The 19,731-nt window shown below is 38.4% G+C and overlaps 1 protein-coding gene across 1 annotated transcript in view; it reads right to left on the bottom strand.

Annotated features, from left to right (window-relative positions):
• The window catches only part of LRRC2 (leucine rich repeat containing 2), a 64,511-nt gene that overhangs the window by 3,520 nt on the left and 41,260 nt on the right, over window positions 1-19,731 (bottom strand). The window contains exons 6-7 of the mRNA XM_027671026.1: window positions 2,812-2,957; window positions 692-847 (exon numbers count right to left, since the gene is read on the bottom strand). Coding sequence (XP_027526827.1) covers window positions 692-847; window positions 2,812-2,957 — 302 coding nt within the window. The remainder of the gene's footprint in view (window positions 1-691; window positions 848-2,811; window positions 2,958-19,731) is intronic.

Below are 19,731 nucleotides of genomic sequence, written 5' to 3'. Positions count from 1 at the left end.
TGCTGAAGGTGACACCACATGGATCAGCTCCAGCAGTGTCCCCTCCCAAGCTCTTGTTCAGCCTCAACCTACGGTGCTTTGTAGGGGTGGATTGGAGAGACAGCCCTGCTGCTGTGCCAGCATTTCTCAGCAGTAGCTAAAACCACCTTTCTAGCTACCAATGCAAAGAACAGCACTATGAGGGCAGCTGTGAGGAAAGTTAAATCTATCCGAGCCAGACCCAGTATAGGGGCTGAAACGGTTCCATAATCAAAGACCTGAACATTGCTTGCAGAAATGCATGACCACCACACCTGCAGACCACCACACTGAAAGGCCTCTTGGTCTTACCCTGCATGCAGAAATAAGGTGACATTTCACAGCAGAGAACTACTAAAATCACGTGACCTTATTTAACCTTTTACCAGCCACGTCTCCCTCTCCCAGAAAGATGCTTTTGGCAGCACTGAGCTTATCAGCAACTGACTGGTCCTCCTCTGAGACAGCTGCTATGACTCCATCTACCCAGGAACAGCAGTTTAAGCAGATGTGGAAATCAGAAAGATGCATATATATATATATATATAATTTCCAATTTTTGTAGTGCCCCCTTTACCACTCGTTGGCTCAGAACTGATGCCCACCAAAGAATTTCTCTTGGGTTCATGTACCCTATCTTCTTAAGGACATTTTCCCTTTCTCTCTTACTTACTTTAGGCCTGTGGTAGACTCACAGATGGCTGTGGGTACCTCAACCAGGTCATCACCACTGACAACCAGCAACCTGAGCTTTGGCATGTTGACGAGAGCTCGTGGGAGATAAGTCAGCTTGTTTTTCTGCAAGAGGAGTGTCTCCAATTGATCTAACCTGCAAAGACATAAAAAGATAAAGATGGCTTAAAATACTTATTTCAGACAGGAACATCTGTCCAAAACAGCAATACTGACTTAATCTTGTGTATAATGGGATCAATTACGTGCAACGTCTTTGGCTTCTCAAAAAATCACTCAAACCTCACTCTCAACAGATTTTCATCAGCTTTAATAATGGAAATCTGCAGTCATGGTTCAACATTATAGGTATTAATAGCACACCTCTGAAAAGTAATCAAAAGCATGTTCAAGACAAAAGGTTACAAAATTTACGGTGCTTTCATGCAGAAGGCGTTGACAGAATATGATATAAAGCCTCATCATGTGCACCCTGGAACTAATGAAAAATAAAGGTCATCAGCTCACAGCTTTGACCATTCCATGAACTATGGATGCCTGTACCAGGCAGTAAGTCCCCATTTATTGTTTTTCACCAGTAATTAGTACTGTGGGGAGCAAGAGAAAGATTAGCTCCTAATCATAAGACTCTTGCAAGATGTCCCACCAAAATCAATTCAAAGACAGGGTTTCATGGAGGAATTTTTGCTTTATTTCCCCTGGCTTGTCCTAATGCAATAGAAATTTGGGGCTCTGTATTTATTCCTTGGAGAAGGCAGAAGACCAGAAGCACAGCAAATCGCTGAGAAAGTTTGTCTTCTTTTGACTGCAAGGGTCCATTCCTAAAACACTGCTGTAGGATATTGTTTATCTGGTCCACATGGTCTATTTGAATTTAGGGGAAGATATTAAGTAAGGTGTTACAGTTATTAATCACATTGTTATTAATCATATTACTTTTGTGGTAGTTCACTGAGATTCCTTGACACTACAGGCATTCAATTCATGAGCCTGAATAAGAGCATCAGTTCACTGGGGCAGGGGGCATATCCTGGCATTCTGTAGTCTTCAGAATGCAAATGAGCCCAAGGAATCTCAAAAATCAAAACCCAAGGAAAACCTTATTTTTTGGTGTCTGTTTATGGTATTTTAGTATCAAGTCTGGCAGCTCAGGGGAAAAATGCTCCTTAGATTGAGTGGGTATCCTTCTGTAAAAGAAAAATACCCTCTTAGAAGCATCTTGAATTTAATTAAATCCCTGGTCAGTCCCCATGGAAAACAATGGCAGGTTTATTTTATTTGTAGCATGTCAATTACTAACACAAATTAAGGCTTCAGTCCTGCTGTCAGAATAATCTGTGATTACACAATGCCCCAGAAAAGCCTTTTTGCCCAGCAACAAAAGCCTTGAGAAAGTTAAGACTGAATGAGTTTTCTGTGAAGTTTCTTCTGCCTCAGGGATTTCTATTCCCAGATCAGCAAATAACCCAGAGTATTTTTTTTTAATAAATTTTAGTTAATAACTTTTTTTTGTTTACTTTTGGCTGTGTAAAGTTTTGTAAACCAAGTCACCACAGGACTCCAGAGTGAATAAATAGGCCCAGGAATAAAAGAGCTTTCTCAGGCTAACAAGTCCCATTGAAACAGATCAGTGTGGTTTTGTTTAAAACTAGATCTGGTGGGCACCTAAACTGGAAGAGTGAGTGTATGTGTGCACATGCACATGTACTTCAGAGTAGAAGGGGAGGATTTTCAGTGGTTTTTTTTAATATTATCAGTATTTTTCTACTTTGCTAACGAAATTTGTCAGGTGAGTCCCCTTTGTTGGACCTGGGGCAGAGTAACCCCATGGACTTCCCAAAAACCAATGCTCAGATATAATGATAAATTACCAGGAAAGCAGAGGAAAATGTATTTAGTTAAACTGATTGCCATCAGAAGAAGAAGTTTCTGTCCTCTGACAGAGCCCATGAACAATAATGGAAGGTTTACATGCAAAAATATCCACGTGCGGTTTTTTTTCTACGTGGTTTTTCATTAATGGTGTTTCTTGGAAGCTTGTTAATTTTCTAAATGACTTAATAGTTCATAAACCTGCCAGTGAATTAAAACATGAACTACCTGTCTATGTCTTCTGGGAGATCTTTCAGGTTGTTGCTGCTGATATCCAAGCACTGCAGATTAGACATCCGGAGCACACAAATTGGAATAGAATGGAACTTGTTTGCTGACACATCCACGACTGTGACTTGCTTCAGGTTACTTAGCTGGAAAGAAGCAGTGCTCTATGTTAGTTAAATTTTGCAAATACAGGAAGACATTTCATTCATCAACCGTTTTTGTTCCCCTCAAAGCACTAAGGAGATAATTTATTTATTTATTATTTTTTTACTCAAATTTTTGCCGGCCTTATCTCTTGCTCATCGTTTCCCAGGAGAAAGGGATTCAGAAATAGTTACTTCCCAAAGTGTTCATCGCCTTTCTGACATCACCGGGGGACTGAATGAAATTTTCACTCTTTAAAACCCCACAGTTTTCAGATGACAAGTTGAACCAGAAAATTATTTGGTTTTGAAGTGAAAAAACACAATTTATATAACTAATAGATGCCAAGTTACCGTTCTCAAAATCAGAGATTTGATAACTCCCATCAAAATTACATAGATTCCCATTGCTATAACTCTATTATGCACTGAGAGTCCATTGCTGGGACACCATTAGAAAATTAAGCTGTCAATTTAAGCCAACAGAAAATTTGGTCCAATATTTTTCAAAGATCTTTAAAAATACATCTTCCATACTGCAAACTAAATATGTAATAAGAGCTTTTTATTTGAATACTTTTCAAAGGAATTACATTTTTAAGTAATAAACCTTTAGTGCAATGAAGGTTAACTACAAATGTAAAATATACCTGTTTAAGAAATTAATGTGTTAAACTAAGTTCTCTCTGTACTGAATCAATTATTCACATTATCAGTGTTCATAAAACCATGCAGCTAGCTAAAGTGAATATCAAAGGAATATAAATGTTAATCAAAAAAAGTGGTTTAGAATGGAAATTACATTTCTGAGCTTCTAATCAGATGTCACCATGACCATCTAGCCCTATGGATCCTGATACAGAAGAAAAAGTAGCAAAAAAAAATTCCCTGTCCTTTGTTGAAGGTATCTCAGAATGTAGAAAACAAGCAGGAACAAAAACCCCAAAGCAAATACATTTTCCACTTCCAAAGCAAGCAGAATGCCTGTAACAGCATAAATTAAGGGAACAAAAATCAAAAAATAATAAAAAACATCCTGAATAATTGAAAATTATTTTCTTTATTAATATTTACTCATTGGGTTTTATATTTTCTGTTCAAACTCCTGCTTACTGTAATATTGGTAGACTTTCATCTGAATTTGACCATTACAATGTAGACTGCAAATTTTCCAGATACTGAACCTTTTTTCCAACAAATCAGAACCTCTTTTTGAACAGGGAAAGCACAGTGACTATTCTAGGTCGTAGCAGCAAAAGAACGTGGAAAATAATTGGCACCACCTTTATACCGTGTTTTCTTTATGGTTTCAAATTATCATCACAATTTCAAACCCCAAGCAAATATTTCAAGTTTCTCCGAACAATTTGAACTCAGAACAGTTTGCTAAAACTGCTGATACATTTATTTTAACAAGCTCTCCCCACAAAAAGTTTTGCAGGCACAGAATTAAAGCAATATCCCGGAGGCTTAAATGCCAAAATGGTCTCAAACCATCCCCATAGAAGAAAAACCACCTTCTCTAAACACAAAGCCACAGATATAAATATATAAATATAAAATATTTAAAATATTTATATAAAATATATAAATATAAAATGAACTGACATTATTGTTCACCCAAGTTCCTAAACACTTTGCTTTCACATGCTGAAACAACTTGGTAACATTAACACTAGATGGTAAAATTATATTTCTTCAACAGCAGTACCTAGTTTTACATGTTTTCCTAACAATGCTTTATTAAATTAAATATTATAAGCAATATAATATATAATATAATATATATTATATGATTATAATAAGCAATATTAACATAGCAGTATTTTTTTAAAGAAACACAGCTGTTTCCTCCATTTTTTTTATAATATGGAAAAAATATTATTTTAATACTTTAATATCGATTAGATTAAAACACACATTTTTCAGAAGTTCGTATTCCCATAAAAATGTGCCAACAAATATAAGGTCATGGACTCTACTGATCCAAATTTTGGTTCACCATGCCACAGAATATATGGAGCCATGGTTATATCATGTATGCTGAAAGCCCTCAGCACTTTTTCTTTTAAAGTAATATTAAATAAAACCTGTCCATCTTCTAGAGTATGTTGAAAGCTAATGGAGTTTTTAATTTAATCTGTTTCTGATGTGTTACCAACAAACAACTGCAACAGATAATTTATTGGAAATTATGACAGCTATGTGTTATATTTCCTAAAGAAAACCCTGTGTGTTCTCTTTCCTCTTGAAGAACTGATTGATCCCTGCACCTTTTGTAACATTTCATTTTCAAACAAGCATTACCCCCTTATCATATTTATGTTACCATTTATTTTGGCTTGGTGTTGATTTTTGCTATTTTCCTCTATTATGTGACTTTGAATTAATCAGTATATAGGCTTTATACAGGTCCTATTTAAAAAAAAACCACTATATTTAATAGCTTTATTATTTAATATATTTTAATATATTATATTTAATATATTTATATTTAATATATTTATGTTTATATATTTATACTTATATTTAATACCTGGACACACCTATGTTTAATCATTCTTGCCATTTTTATTTGACACACTGCCCCCTTTTACCTATCTTCATAGTTTTGTTTATAGAAATAATTCAGATAACTTGTAGAGCTCCACTGCTTTCCTTTCCCTCTGGCAGTTAAACCTTCAGTTGAAAGAAAAGGACATCATGTCCTGGGCTGAAAAACTATTTGATTAACGGGTGTGGTTTTATTTTTGTTCTGCTTTTTTGCTATGAAAGGAATTTACTGATGAGGTTGGATGAAAGTTTCTGATGAGTTGCCTACTACTTAGCACCAACAAATTAAAAGAAATAAAGTTGTGTCAAAATACCATATTTTTCAGTTACATTTAAACATTCTGTAACAGAAAGAGCATCCCACAAAGTGAATCATGAGAAGATATACAAAGGATTGACCCAGAAATGCCTATCCATGCATTATAAATGTGCTTTTGCCCTGAAATTTCAAACTCAGTGAAGTCAAAGACAGTTTGAACCACTTCAGTGGTATAGGTTATCACTTATATTGCCTTCCAAAACATATGTTGCCTCCCAAAACCCATAGATTGGGACTCAGCATCTCATTAATTTAATGAACACAGTGAGAAAGGAACACCTTAGGAGCAGAGTATACAGTTGCCCACTTAGTTCTCGTGCATTCAAACCAAATTCCCAGCTTTTCTTTCATCAAGCTGTCAGTTCATGACAGTTCATGGAGAAAAACACTAATCACAGAAATAGGGCACGAGCCTCTCTAGAGGCAGAACATACCTTTCAAAAGATATATTTGTGCATTTATAGCCCAGCCCACCATCTGGGGGCTTCCAAAGTGGACTCTCAAACTTGATGAGGCAAAGGCATTTAACAGCAAACCCCAAGCCTTGAAAACCAGGTACTAATCCATGTATTTTGTGACAAAACCCTTTGAAGTCCAAAAAAATATGTGACATCAAAAAGGACTTCATTTGGTGGTGCCTTGGTAAGATAAATCCAAGAAATGTTAAGTGGAAGAAAGTACTCAGCTGTGTCAGTCTGATTTTGCAGTTCTAGAATCCTAAACTTTTTGTAGAGTTAATCCACAAACAGGAGTTGTTATTCTTATGCCAAACTGTTTACTTGGAAGTTTAACATTGCCCCCTTTCACCACTTATCATTTCATCACTCAAATGCATTCTTTCATGTTAATGTTTAATGTCCAATAATTGTAGCTATGATGATCTAAGCATAAGTTCATAGAAAGGGACTTCCCTTATTATTAAAGCAGGTTTTTTGTATGCACAAACCTTTAATCAGGCCTACAAAGAACGAGAAAACTGACTTAATTCAATATTCACAAAATATATGCAATAAATGCAACATATGCAATATTCACAAAAATATCAGGTATTGATCATTTGCAGGTGATTGAAGGTGACCACACACAAGGTGATCACAGGTGATCACAGAGCAATGAGAGCAGGGCTGTCAGCACACAGTTAAAATCCCTAAGAATGTGGGTCATGTGTTTAAATCTAAGTATAGTAGCTGTTCCAAGCCAATAGATAAGTGCATGAAATTAAGCACCCAATTAATGATTTCCTGGGCTGAAACCAAAACGAGTCTGCTGTCTCAAAAAATAAATTTATGTTGATTAGTTATATTAAATTTTCATGGCATTACTGCTGCAGCTACACACAGTCTGCATACATTATTGCATTTTACCATCATAAAGTCATCTCAGTTTCAAATCTCCAAAACTTGTAAATTAAGGACACACATTAGAAGGGAAAACTAGGCTCCCCCAAAAGTCAGTTAAACATTTCTCAACAACTTAAATAGATCCACTTTGGGAATACACTCATCATGTATTTTAAATAAAACCATTAGAAGAGGAAGAACAGCAATGTTGGGCATTAACTGACCTCTCCAGAATGTTTGGAGACAAACTGTCCTCGAATCTATCAAAAGACCCTTTTAAGATATATTCTGTGTTCCTTCACCATGAGATGACCAAAATTGCTCATTTTCACAACAGGATATAGACAAAGCCCAAAACCACTTTTCATTTCTGCTCCAAAATGCATACAGTTGAAGAGGTGCTATTCAGATTGTCATCTTAATTATCACTTAAACATGTACAACAATTCTGGTTTGCCATGAAAATACACTGCAGCCTGTGAAGTTACCTTTCTGATTTAAAAAACTGAGTATGTTCATTTAAGCTTGTTCTGAAACCCAGAATAAATCACTGTTTTCCAAGATGTGGCATGGGAAAAACACCCAAAAGATAAGGATGTTTATTCTGTAGCAACTTGAAAAAGATATGACAGAGATGACAGCTAAAATAAAGAATTACAACATACTGACTCTCTTGTTTTTGTTTTACATTGATAAAATAGTAACCATTCACTTGAAAGGAAAAAATTATCAAGTGTGTTTGAAGAGGTAATATCAGCAGAAGAGGACCAGGTAACAATGTAAGATTGTCAGAGGCAAAATAAATAATCAGAAAAAAGTGCGAGAAAAACATCCAAATAAAATTAAGAATGTGGTTCTGTGGCTAAAATAACACCATTAATGATGGAATTATTTCACCACATGTGACAACAATCTACATTCTACACCAGACTGAAGAGAGACAGCCTGACAAACTTGGAAACAGGATTTTCACAAAATGCCAGCCAGAAATCAGCTTGCTTATAAATAAGGTGGAAGACAAAACATTAAGGGGAAAAAAAAAGACATTTTGACTTCAGCAGCAGAGGTCAGAAGGTTTGTGATGAGCTGCCTTTATGACACCAGGAATAAGCACCTGCATGGTTGTTTTTGGCTTGCAAACAGAAATGGTAGAAATTCTTTTTGTCTTGGCACAGAGAAACTTCATTAAAATGCACAAGATTCTTGCCTGTTGTGGTGCTCTGCACTAGAGGAGTTTGACAAATACTACTGGTTGTCTACCAGAAGGAGAACTCTGCAACTTGGAGCTGGACTTGTCTTTTCTTGAAGCAGGAGTTTCATAAAGAAAATTCCTCAGATTCGGGAAATTCGAAGTGGAAATAAGACTGCTTTGCACACTGTGACATCTCTGGTCTGGAATTAGACCTTATGTAGTACAGAAAATCGCAGCAATACTTCCATCTCTTCCCAAATGATTCTTTTCTCCCTGTATTGTAACAGTATTTCTAGGAAGTTTTATGTCTTGCTTTGACACGAACGTGCAAAAAAAAATTGGAAATAAAACTAGTATTAGTAAAATAATCACACATGAGAGATGTCTTGTCCTGACCTGGACAAGAAAGCTGAGGAATGGCACAAATAGACCTCTGGCTGCCTTCTGAGAACTTGTTGGTGCAATTAAGAGCATGAGGCTGTGAATTCTTACAGTTTTTAGTGTTTCATTGCTATTTTGCACTACTCCATCCAGCCTGTGACCAAGTAACCTCAGAGCATCCAAGTAATTAAAGCTATTAAATTATTGCTGTTTCTTCTCGTGTCTGCTAATAAAAGTATAGCTGAATACTTGTTCACATGCACACTTCAGAAAGCTTGCAATGCAGCTGGGCTTTCAAGGTGGATTTTAAGGGAAGAATTCCCCTGCTATGAAATTTATGGAGATCTGGCACAGGCTCTGGACACATTGGAGCCCTCCAGCAATCCCACCCAGCAGTGTGGCCTTTGGTGGAAACATAGCAAGCCTACAGACCTCATCTGCTTTTTACTGGAAGGCCCCCAAATTTTCCTCTTCTTGGGTTTTTTTTGTTTTGTTGGTTGGGTTTTTTCCCGCTAATGAAGCACTTGCTGAAATGGGGTTTTTTTAAGAGAACAAAAAGAAACACCTGCACAGAATATGTCTGCCAGGCTCTTACATTTTTGGGAAGCTTCTAAAGGAAGGTCTAAATTATGTCAGGAGCTCTTCCACCAGCTCAGAGTACCCCAGGAAGAGGCAGGCACAAATTCCCACAATGTTCCTTGGAATGCTAAACGTTGTCCTATGTCTCTTAAACAACAACAAAAAGATGTCTAACAAAATCAGTCATATGGGCTGTCCCAGCACAGTTGCTTAGAAGATAAATTGTGTAGAATCAGGCTTCATGGTGCTGAAACAGTATAAGATGAGACACTTTTACTTCTATGCCCTACATCAAAATAAGTAGGTTACAAATAGCTGTTTTATTAAATTCCCTTCAGATTGAGTCCAGGCAACTTATCTTTGCTTAGCTTCATGTTGCTCCTGGAGACATATATTGCCATAGTAATTTTTAATAGTAAGCAACAAAAAGCTTCCACATATTTGTGTATATCATGTGCAATGTCAGATAATATTTTCTGCGACCATGACATTTTACAAATACCTCTGTAATGCTTTGAGCATATAAAAATATTAACATGCCAAAGGAAACTATGACTGCTGAACAAAAACAGAGAAGGAGTAACATTTATTATTAACAGCATGTATCTGAAACTGTGAAGATTTTCACAACTGCAAATAAAATCTAATATGGAGAAGTACAAGCTAATGCAAGAACAGTCATTTCCACACCACGTTTCTTAAACTGACAGAAACAGGGAAAAAAGATGGAAAGATGAAAAAAATTAACTCCATTAAAGTCTTGTGTTCAGTATGCACCAGTGGCCGAAAAAAGCAAACAAATAGTTGGTTATATGTGATATACAAAAATTAATCCCAAGTTATTAAATAAAACAATTGTGCACTACATATAAAACACCACACTTGCCAGTTTTTCTCAAGGTAAATCATAACAGGACATGGGATTCAGATACGAGCAATGGACAATGACAGAATGGAAAGATTTTATTATTTTTGTTACTTTTTTTTACTTTTTTTTCTTTTTTTGGTGAGGGGGAGGTTACAGTAGTTCTGAAAGGCCTAAATCAAGATTAAGAAAAACTGTACAGATTAACAATTGAGCAAATTATGGTAAATTCATGATGTGTTCTTCCTTTGCAACGTTGCTCACAAAAGCAACATAACCAAAAAGCACTGCACCTCTCAATAGAGTGAAACTTCTACACAAATTAGACCACAGAATTTTCAATAGTATGTTTTTCCAGCTGAAAAAATTTAAAAAATTCTGAGAGAACTAACATTTATAAAAAAATAACAAAAATCTCTATTTCTACAACACAGTTCAAACAAGCACAGCTCAGATTTTTTCAGCCTCAGAACATGGCACAAACCCCTCGCTGATGTTCTAGCAGAACCACACTGAACACTATGCTCAGCTTGCTTATTGAGCTTTCAAATGTGAAAACTTCCAGAAGTTGAATTTTTAATGAAGCAGATCTGCAATTTAGCAGTGTGTTACTGTACTAACATTATCTTACCAGAGCACATAGTGCTGCAAACAAGTCTCTGTAATGCCATGCTCTAAAAAACATGTTAAGAGAGCTCTGCTGTGGAGTTTCAATACCATTAATAGTCAACACAAGCAAATGGGAGAAAGTGAACAGAAATAGTGGCAGGAAATCACCCACTAAGGTGAAAAAATATGGCACTGGCCACACATCCCAAATATCCACACTGCACATGTAAGCTGATGCAGGGAGTGTCAAACTTTGACTCACAGAATTTGGCAAACCTCAGAGTAATCCAGAAAGTAATGGTCTGATGTGGCTGGAGTAATGCAGGTGATGGGGAATCAAATAAAACATATCCCAATTAAAAAAGTATAGGAAGTAAAAAAATACCAGGATCAATTTTGCAAAATGAAAGATAAGGGGAAGTCTGGAAATCTTACTCTTGCAGAGCTGTGTTGACACCATAAACCATGAAGTTACTTTAACCTTTCCATAACCTTTGTCAATTTTTCTTTTATTGTCTTTCCCACTGATCAGTGATTATGAATAAAAATCACAGTCAGCCTTACGAAGTGTTTTTTACAGCTGTGAAGTTGATCAATCATGTACCTACATGTAATTATGTGACTACTCAGAGGATTATGTTCAGCAATAAATAAAATGCATTGAGTTCAGTTATTTACTCCCCAACTTGATTCTTCTTACAGAATAAACAGTACTTCTCATTGTCTGCACTTTATGGAAAAACAAATAACGTGCTTTTCTCTCCATTCACCTACAAACCCCTTTTGACACTCAATGCACATTGGTACCACAGAAATTTTTCTGCAAGATAAAAGAGGCAAATGTGATAGTGATATGTATTTGTTCTCATCTCTGCTTCTATCCAGTAGTTACATAAAATCTGCCTCAGATTATCTTGCTGGTGAACAGAGGATATACAAACAGAATGTTGAAAGCCAAAGAGATTTCAAATTGTTTTGAGAGAAAGCGGGGCTGGAACAGTACCAAATGCTCTTTGCTACCACTGAATTCTTTTGCAATTGGATTTATTTTTTTTGTAACAACACAGCCCTGCTGGAGTGTTCACAATATGCCCCTTTGGTCACTGTTAAGTCTTCCCTTATGCTGTAAAACTACTTCTCTGTCATTTCCTATTATAAAAAAAAAAAATCAGGCTGTGAAAGGTGATGGTTCTTTTATTGAAGTCATGTGAAAGGTAAATGAAAGGTCACTGGCAGCACAGCACAGAGCAGATCTCCAGTGAAGAGGACTGTTATTATTAGCTGCTGACTTGTTCTGATAATGAAGCAGTTCTGAAATGATGCTATATTAATTAGTAAGCTTTGGAAGCACAGTGTCAAAAGCAGGATCAACTGATACACTTTCCTCTCCCTAACTGCATAATCCTGTTTCCCAACATAGATCCATATCCTTCTTTAGCCCCTTGTCTATCAAAACATTTACGAGAGCTCCCGCCGCAGCGAGGCCTCCGTGAGTCTCCTCTGACACCCAACACCTTTGCACCTGCTCTCTTGGGTTTCACACCCCTCCTGCTAATGCCTGATGTTCCATCTTGTGCCAGTTCCATGGAGCAGCTGTTATTTTGCATGGATTGACACTTTGGCTGGCAGCATCAGAAAGCAACTCATCATAAGTGTTAAACGTATTCGAAGAGATTGCAAGCCCTGAGCAAGGAAGGGCAAGGTGAAATCCTGTCTGATGGAGATGAAACCAAGCCAAGCAATTGGAAAGCCATTTCTGAGGCTGAAAAATGTATGCACTGAAACAGGAGCCAGGCCCAAAAGAGTTAACTGAGATATCTTGGCCTGCTAAGAAACTCCAAGACCTGTGTTACTGGAAGAACATTTTAGGAGCACTGGTCTAGATCTTTGAATAAGATCTAGAAGGCCCAGAGCCAGGATTTTGCAAGCTTGAAGAATTCAGGTCACCTCATTGAAGAGGTCAAATTGAGGAAGACGTCCATGGTGACCAGCAGAGGGATGAAGGTTTGAGGAGAAGACCCCCACTCCTCTCTGCTTTGGGGTCCTGAAAAATGCCCACAAATAAAATTCCCTTTTTAACAAATCTGATACGTGAATCCTTTGAAACTTACAAAAAAGATGTTACAGAAGTAAAGATTTTTACAGATTCTTTATGGCCCCGTTGAATATGACAGTAGCTAAGGGTGAGTTCTTCCAGTGCCTGACTGTATAGTGAAACCCTTGGGAAATTAATGTCACACAAAAATGTACATCCCCCTGATTGTATCTTTCATTTTACAATTGTCACACACATTAAAAAAAAAAAAACAAATGATACAGAAAGAAAGAGATTTGGAAGTTTACAGATTTGAAGAATTTAATGTGCTGGTAAAACAACCTGATATTTTGCATTTTTATTGAGACTGCTGATGTCCTGCCTACCAGGTAATGGCTTTGGGAGGTCTTGGTCATGGATCACATGGATCACAAAGACAAGAAGTTACCTGAAGATGCCCGGTGGGGATTTATTTGAAGTCTCCCTACACATGCACAGAGCCTGTGCCTCTGTTCTTCCTGCTAAACGTTTTGCTTTGGTGACTAGAACAGGACAGACAAACAGAAACAGAGCAAAAGAGACTGGAAATTTTCCAGCTGTTAAACCTCAGGTTTAAAACATCTGTTGAAATTGTATATAATGTCTAAAAAGTTATTTATGTCTGTTCTGGATACTGCTGTGTTTGAAAACCAGACAAGACTAACCTTAGTGCTTAATGAATCTCTAATCACATCAGCTTTTTTTTTAGGATCACACCTGCTAGCAGATTTAAGAGACAACTATTTATAATTACATATTATATAAACAAAGCAGAGAAATAGCAGCATCTATAAACTCCTGTGACCCTAGAAAGCCTTTCCAGAGGGGATGCATTCCTGGACCTGTTGGTCTTCAATGCAAGGAAGTTAATTGGTGACATAAAGGTTAGAGGCAGCCTGGTCTGCAGCCATCACCCTGGAGTTCACAGACCTGAGGGATAAGGGTCAGCTGAAGGGTAAAGTCAGGATCCTGAACTTTAGGAAAGCAAATTTTCAGCTCTTCAAGGAATTATTGAAGACAAAGGAATTGTCCTTGGGGTCAGCTTCCCATTAAGGTCTTCAAGGAACTTGTCCTTGAGCTGGCAGATCTTTAGGGATGCCTTCTGTAGGGCACAAGAGCTCTGCATGCCCAGGCATCAGTGATCAGACAAGGAAGGCAAGAGACCAGCATGACTGAGTAAAGAACTGCTGTCAAACTAAAGGGAAAGAACCAAATGCACAGGCAGTGGAAGCAAGGACAGGTAACCTGGGAAGAGTGTAGGAACACAGGTCAGTTGTATAGGGGTGAGGTGAGGAAGGCCAAGGTGAAGCTGGAGTGGAATTTGGCAAGGTATGCAAAGAAAAACAAGAAGGGCTTCTACAGGTATGTCAGCCAGAAAAGGAAGGTGGGAGAAAGTGTGTGCCCTGCTGATGAGCAAGGCTGGTAAATTGGTAACAACGGATGAGAAGAAGCTGTAAGTACTCAACAACTTTTTTACCTTGGTCTTAAACAGTCACCTCCCTTCCCACACCTCTCAAGTGAATGGAACTGAAGGTAGGGACTGGGGGAACAAAGTCCTTCCCACTCTGAGTAAAGATCCAGTTCATGACCACCTGAGGCACCCAGAAATAGGTTCCTCTATGGCACCTGAGAGATGCACCCCAGACTCCTGAGGAACTGGCTGATGGAGCCCCCAGGATGCTCCCCAGGGTGTTCAGGAAGTCCTGGCAGTCAGGTGAAGTCCCAGGAGACAGGGAGAAGGGAAACATTGCACTGATTTTTAAACAGGGTGGAAAGGAGGCCCCTGGGATTTGCTGAGCTGTCAGCCTCACCTCTGTGCCTGGGAAGAGCACGGAACAGATCCTTCTGGAAGCTGGGCTGAGGCACAGCCCTCCCAGAGAGGGGGTTTGAGACAGCCAGCACGGCTTCACCCAGTCCTGCCTGACCCCTCAGTGCCCTTCTACACCGAGGGGATGCAGCAGTGACCCTGGGAAGGGCTGCACATCCCATCCCTCTGCACTTCCCTCAGGCTGTGGCCGTGCTCCACCACAGCACCCTTCTGGCTGAAGTGGAGGGACATGGAGTGGGTGGTTGGAGTGTTCAGGGGATGAGGAATTGGCTGGATGGTCTCATCCAGAGTGTCCTGGCCAATGATTGAGTGTTTGAATGTCCAGCAGGGAGCAGTGGTGTCCCCCAGGGCTCCGTCATGGGACCAGTGTTATCCAATCTCTTCTGCACCCGTGATGCAGACACTGGGATGGAGTGCACGCTCAGCCAGGCTGCAGATTACTCCTGTCTGAGGGATGCAGTGTCACCCAGAGAAACCTGGGCAGGCTGGAGAACTTGGCCCATGTGAATCTTAGCAGGTTTAAGAAGCCCAAGTGCAGGGAGCTGTGGCTGGGCCTGGGGCAATGCCGGGGGGATGAAGGGGTTGGGAACAGCCCTGCCGGGAAGGACTTGGGGGTGCTGGTGGATGAGAGGCTGGACATGAGCAGACCAGTCTTAAACTGGGCTGCATCAAAAGCACCATGGCCAGCAGGTTGAGGGAGAAGACTCTCCCCCTCTACCGTGGTGAGATCCCACCTGGGGTACTAAGTCCAGCTCTGGAGTTCTCAGCACAGGAAAGACATGGACCTGTTGGAGCAGGTCCAGAAGAGAGCCACAGGAACTACCAGAGTAATGGGACAGCTCTCCTATGAGGACAGGCTGAAAGAGTCAGGTTGTTTAACTTGGAGAAAAGAAGATTCCAGGAGAGGTCTCACTGTGGCCTTTCAGTACTTAAATTTGGCTTAAAATAAAGCCTGAGACACTTTGTAGTACAGCCTGTTGTGATAGGACAAGGAGTAATGTTTTTAAACTAAAAGAGGTTATATTCAGTCTGCTATAATAAAGACATTTTTTATAATGGGGGTGGTAAAACACTGGCCAGAGAGGTGGTGGATTCCCCATCCCTGAAAACATTCAAGGTCAGATTGCACAGGGCTCTGAACAACCTGATCTAGTCGAAGATGTCCCTGCCCATGGCAGGTGGGTTGGACTGTATGATCTTTACAGATCCTTTCCAACACAAACTGTTCTATGATTCTGTGATTTTGAAAGGTCCTCAAGTCTGTACTTGCTTATCTCAGGACTCAGCTGAAACTTTCTATGCATCAGAAATATGAAACAAGATTTAATTTGATCTTTTGGTAACTGTGTGTGCTAAAATAGCCAGAAAGCACAACCTTCTCATTTCTCTGAACTTCAAAGATCAGTTTAGATAGGATTGACATGAAAATGCAAGTATACATACATATACACTTTGACTGACAAAGCATTCATATGCTGTAACAGTCTCTGATTCCTTCACTTCGCACTACCCAGAGCTCACAAATGATACAGAAAACATTCAGATCACTCACTGGGGCTGCTCAGATGTGGTGCTGAACACTGTTCAAAGCAGAGTAGCTTTGAAAAAAACCCTTTTAAATTTATTTTCTATATCAGAATCTCTACTGTAAGCATTTCTGTCTTGTTGGACAGAATGGAATGACTTGTCTGTCCTGTGGCTGACAGCGTGTGCCGCACCAGATGGAATAGAGGGAAGAAATGAAAACCTCTTCATCTTCCCTCTCTTCTCACTCAAGTTCCTTTGGGTGGCATCTATAGATACTCTTGGCTGCAGCAACGTTATTGGCAGAAAAACAAAACCACAGCAAAACTGACTCTTTGAAATATCACGCACAGGAAAATTTAATTGGGTGATTTGGTAAATAAGCGTAGAAAGTAATATTTTCTAAAGAAAGCACACCTAAAAGTAAGATCAGAGCAGTTTTCTACATACTTGTGTGAGAAAATACATTATTTATAATGCAGCTTTTATTCCTGGAAAAACAAATTTATTGCACAGCATGTATGAACATATTAACAGAGATCCTGTCCAACAGCTAAAATACAAACACCAGCATCATACTAAGTCCTAAATTCACACAAAAACATACAAGAAATTTGTAAATTAATCCATCCATCAATCCCCTTCTCTCTGCAGCTACTGATATGTGGTATCCAATAAAATCACACTGTGCTAGGAGATGGACTGGATAACATGCAAGGCATGCCTCTCATGAGCATCTCAGCCAGAAGAACAAGTGCATCCCCATCTAAGAAGAATTTTATGTGTCATATCAGGGAGGATTGTGTCCTAAGCCTCTCAGTGTACTCTCCTCTGCTAAATCTGGTTACTGAGGTTGAGAAGTACCTGTTAGAAACTGGCTGTACAAATGTAATGTCATGTACGTTGCCTTTTCTAACATTTACATTTTATTTCAAATTTATATTTTCATTCAGGTCCAGATCAAGATGTTGTTAATTTACAAATATGGCTGATACAGATTTGAATTCAACTGCAGATCCATAATTTTTTCTGCCAAAGGACTTACTTTTCAAGTGATACTGATCAAATATTGATGTTCACTGTAACTCTTTAATGTCTAAAAATGTTTGACATTCAACAGTGGAAGAGAGAAAAATAAATTGAGAAATAGATATTCAAGCAGATTCTTCCTTAGCCATAGTGTGGAATGGTATGAAATCATAAGCCTTGAGGAAGTAAAAGATGAGAGCACACACCCTCATTTAACAGAGAATGAAGATTCACAAGATTTAAGTTGTGCTGGAGCATCTCAATCAGAGCATATCTCAGCTTGAAATGGTTTTATTGAAAACAACAAAAAAAAAATTGGTGGGTTAAAAAGACAAGAAGTACAGTCAGTATACATGCTGGAAACCTCCTTAGCAACTGTAGTTACCTGAAAAGTAGTACAGGATAAAGGTGCTTAGCATCTTGTCTGTCCTGAAGTTTCCCTTATTTATAAAACAAATTCACAGACTTAACACACATCATAACAACCTGGGAATTTCTTATGTGGCTGACTGAAAAATTTAGGATCAGAAGCAATTGATATGCCAGAAGAAATTTATATACCTATACAGTACCTGTCTTCACCATTAGGAACTTATATTGTAAAAGGGTGTTTGATGACACTGCATGGGTTTGTGACTAGTCTACACTCACCCTCTACCATTTCCAAGTAGCAACTACAGTCTTGTGTCACATGACCTATCTCATTAAGATTTCTCCCCCTAAATTAACTGATCATTTAATATTTTGGGTTTATATTTAAAAAAAAACCCACCAGAATTCTTTTCCTAAGAAAGCAAAACACTGAATAATCAAATAAAATAAGGGCTTCAAGATTTCTGTATTTTTTCCAACTGTCATAGAGAAAATGGATGGAAAGGGAACAGGGAAAGTGATTACTGAAGATGTAATTCAGTCTCAGAGCTCTGATGATCTCGTAATCCTTTATGGATGCATCAAAAATTGAATTGTTGATGGAACTCAGACATGTTTTGAATTCCAGGTTTCTTGGTGGTTTCTCAGGACTCAGCCCTGGAAACACTTGGACAGACATTTTAGGTTTACATGAATGTTTGAATTAATTTTCATATATATCTTTGAATTCATTTTCATATATGTTATCAGTGTCTGTCTGGTCATTATTCTAGGTAAAAAAAAACCAAGGCAAAATTAGACTTAGATAATTTCTGCTGGGCTGCAGTTTGCCTTTATTTCTTTTGAGCAAGTTTTACACTGGAGAATACTGATGTGGCTCTCATACACTTCTTTAATCTTCCCAGAAGAAACTTTTAAGGATCTGAAAGTCAAATAAAAACTTAACTTCGTGTACTGGCTGCAACTTCCACTGCCTCCCTGCACTGCTCAAGAATGGCAGAGGAATCCCTTGGGAGAAAGGGGATGAAAGATAATGTTTTATTTTATTTGTTTCTCACTACTCAAATATATATTCACCAACATTGATCTTCCTGAAGCATAATCCATTTTGCCTACAAAAGTAAATGGTAAACAATCTTACTGGATTTTATCTCAAACCATGAGCTTTCTGAACCTGTTTTCTCCCAATATCTGCAGAGGAAGGGGATGGAGTGAGAATCTGGGTGGGCATTTGATTATTAGCCAAAGCGAGCCCACCACTGTCTTTCTGTTTTGCCCCTTTATACAGCTCAGACCAACTCAATATTTTAATATATTTTAATTCATTAACATATTTAATATATTTTTATTCATTAAATAGTTACCTGCCAATCACTGCAGCCATTTGTCCACCTGAGATTCAAACCCCAGACACCCATCATGTCAGCAAGGCTACTGATGCAATTGTTCTCAATGGCATGAGCCATGTGGAGCACACTGAAGGCCAAACACTTTGCGGCACTTTAAATCAATTTGATAAATGTTCCTTTAATTGCATGTTCAGCTGCCAAAGCTGCCCTTGCAACGTTGATTCTGGAAAACCAGTTCTATAAACTAAATCAGAAGAGCTTTTTGTAGCCAGACAGTTGCAAATGAGTTCCAGCCTCCAGAGAAAAGTGGGAACACAATAGATAATGCCAAGGTTTTCCTTCTTGACCTTTTATATCATTTTAACACGATGTTGCTTCCAGTGTTTGCTGTTACATAAAGTCGTTTGCACAGATCCAATTTTTTTCCTGCAGGGTTTAAGTGAACCATTACCCAGTAAACTACACTCAGTTTTAGTGGCTTTCCATCCCATTGAGTAGGAGATTGTCAGAAGGATAAGCAGCCTTCTTCTTATTCCATTTATAGCCAAATCCTTTTGAGGATCATGTCCTCCTTCATGTATCAGAAGACATACAAGCAAAATTTAGTCACTTGAAAACCAAAACAAAGTAGCTTGGTCCCATTTAACTGCTGTTCAGGCATTTTCAGTGATATCACCACTAAACCATTATTGCTAGAAACTGCAAGGAATGTGATTTAATCTGTCGAGAAAAGACTTGAAGACTGTAATAAAATACCTTGTAA

This window comes from Neopelma chrysocephalum, unplaced genomic scaffold, assembly GCF_003984885.1.
Source record: "Neopelma chrysocephalum unplaced genomic scaffold, ASM398488v2 Primary Assembly neopelma1_97017, whole genome shotgun sequence".
Taxonomy (NCBI): domain Eukaryota; kingdom Metazoa; phylum Chordata; class Aves; order Passeriformes; family Pipridae; genus Neopelma; species Neopelma chrysocephalum.
The sequence above is the reverse complement of the archived record's forward strand: the minus strand, read 5'-3'. Positions and strand labels throughout refer to the sequence as shown.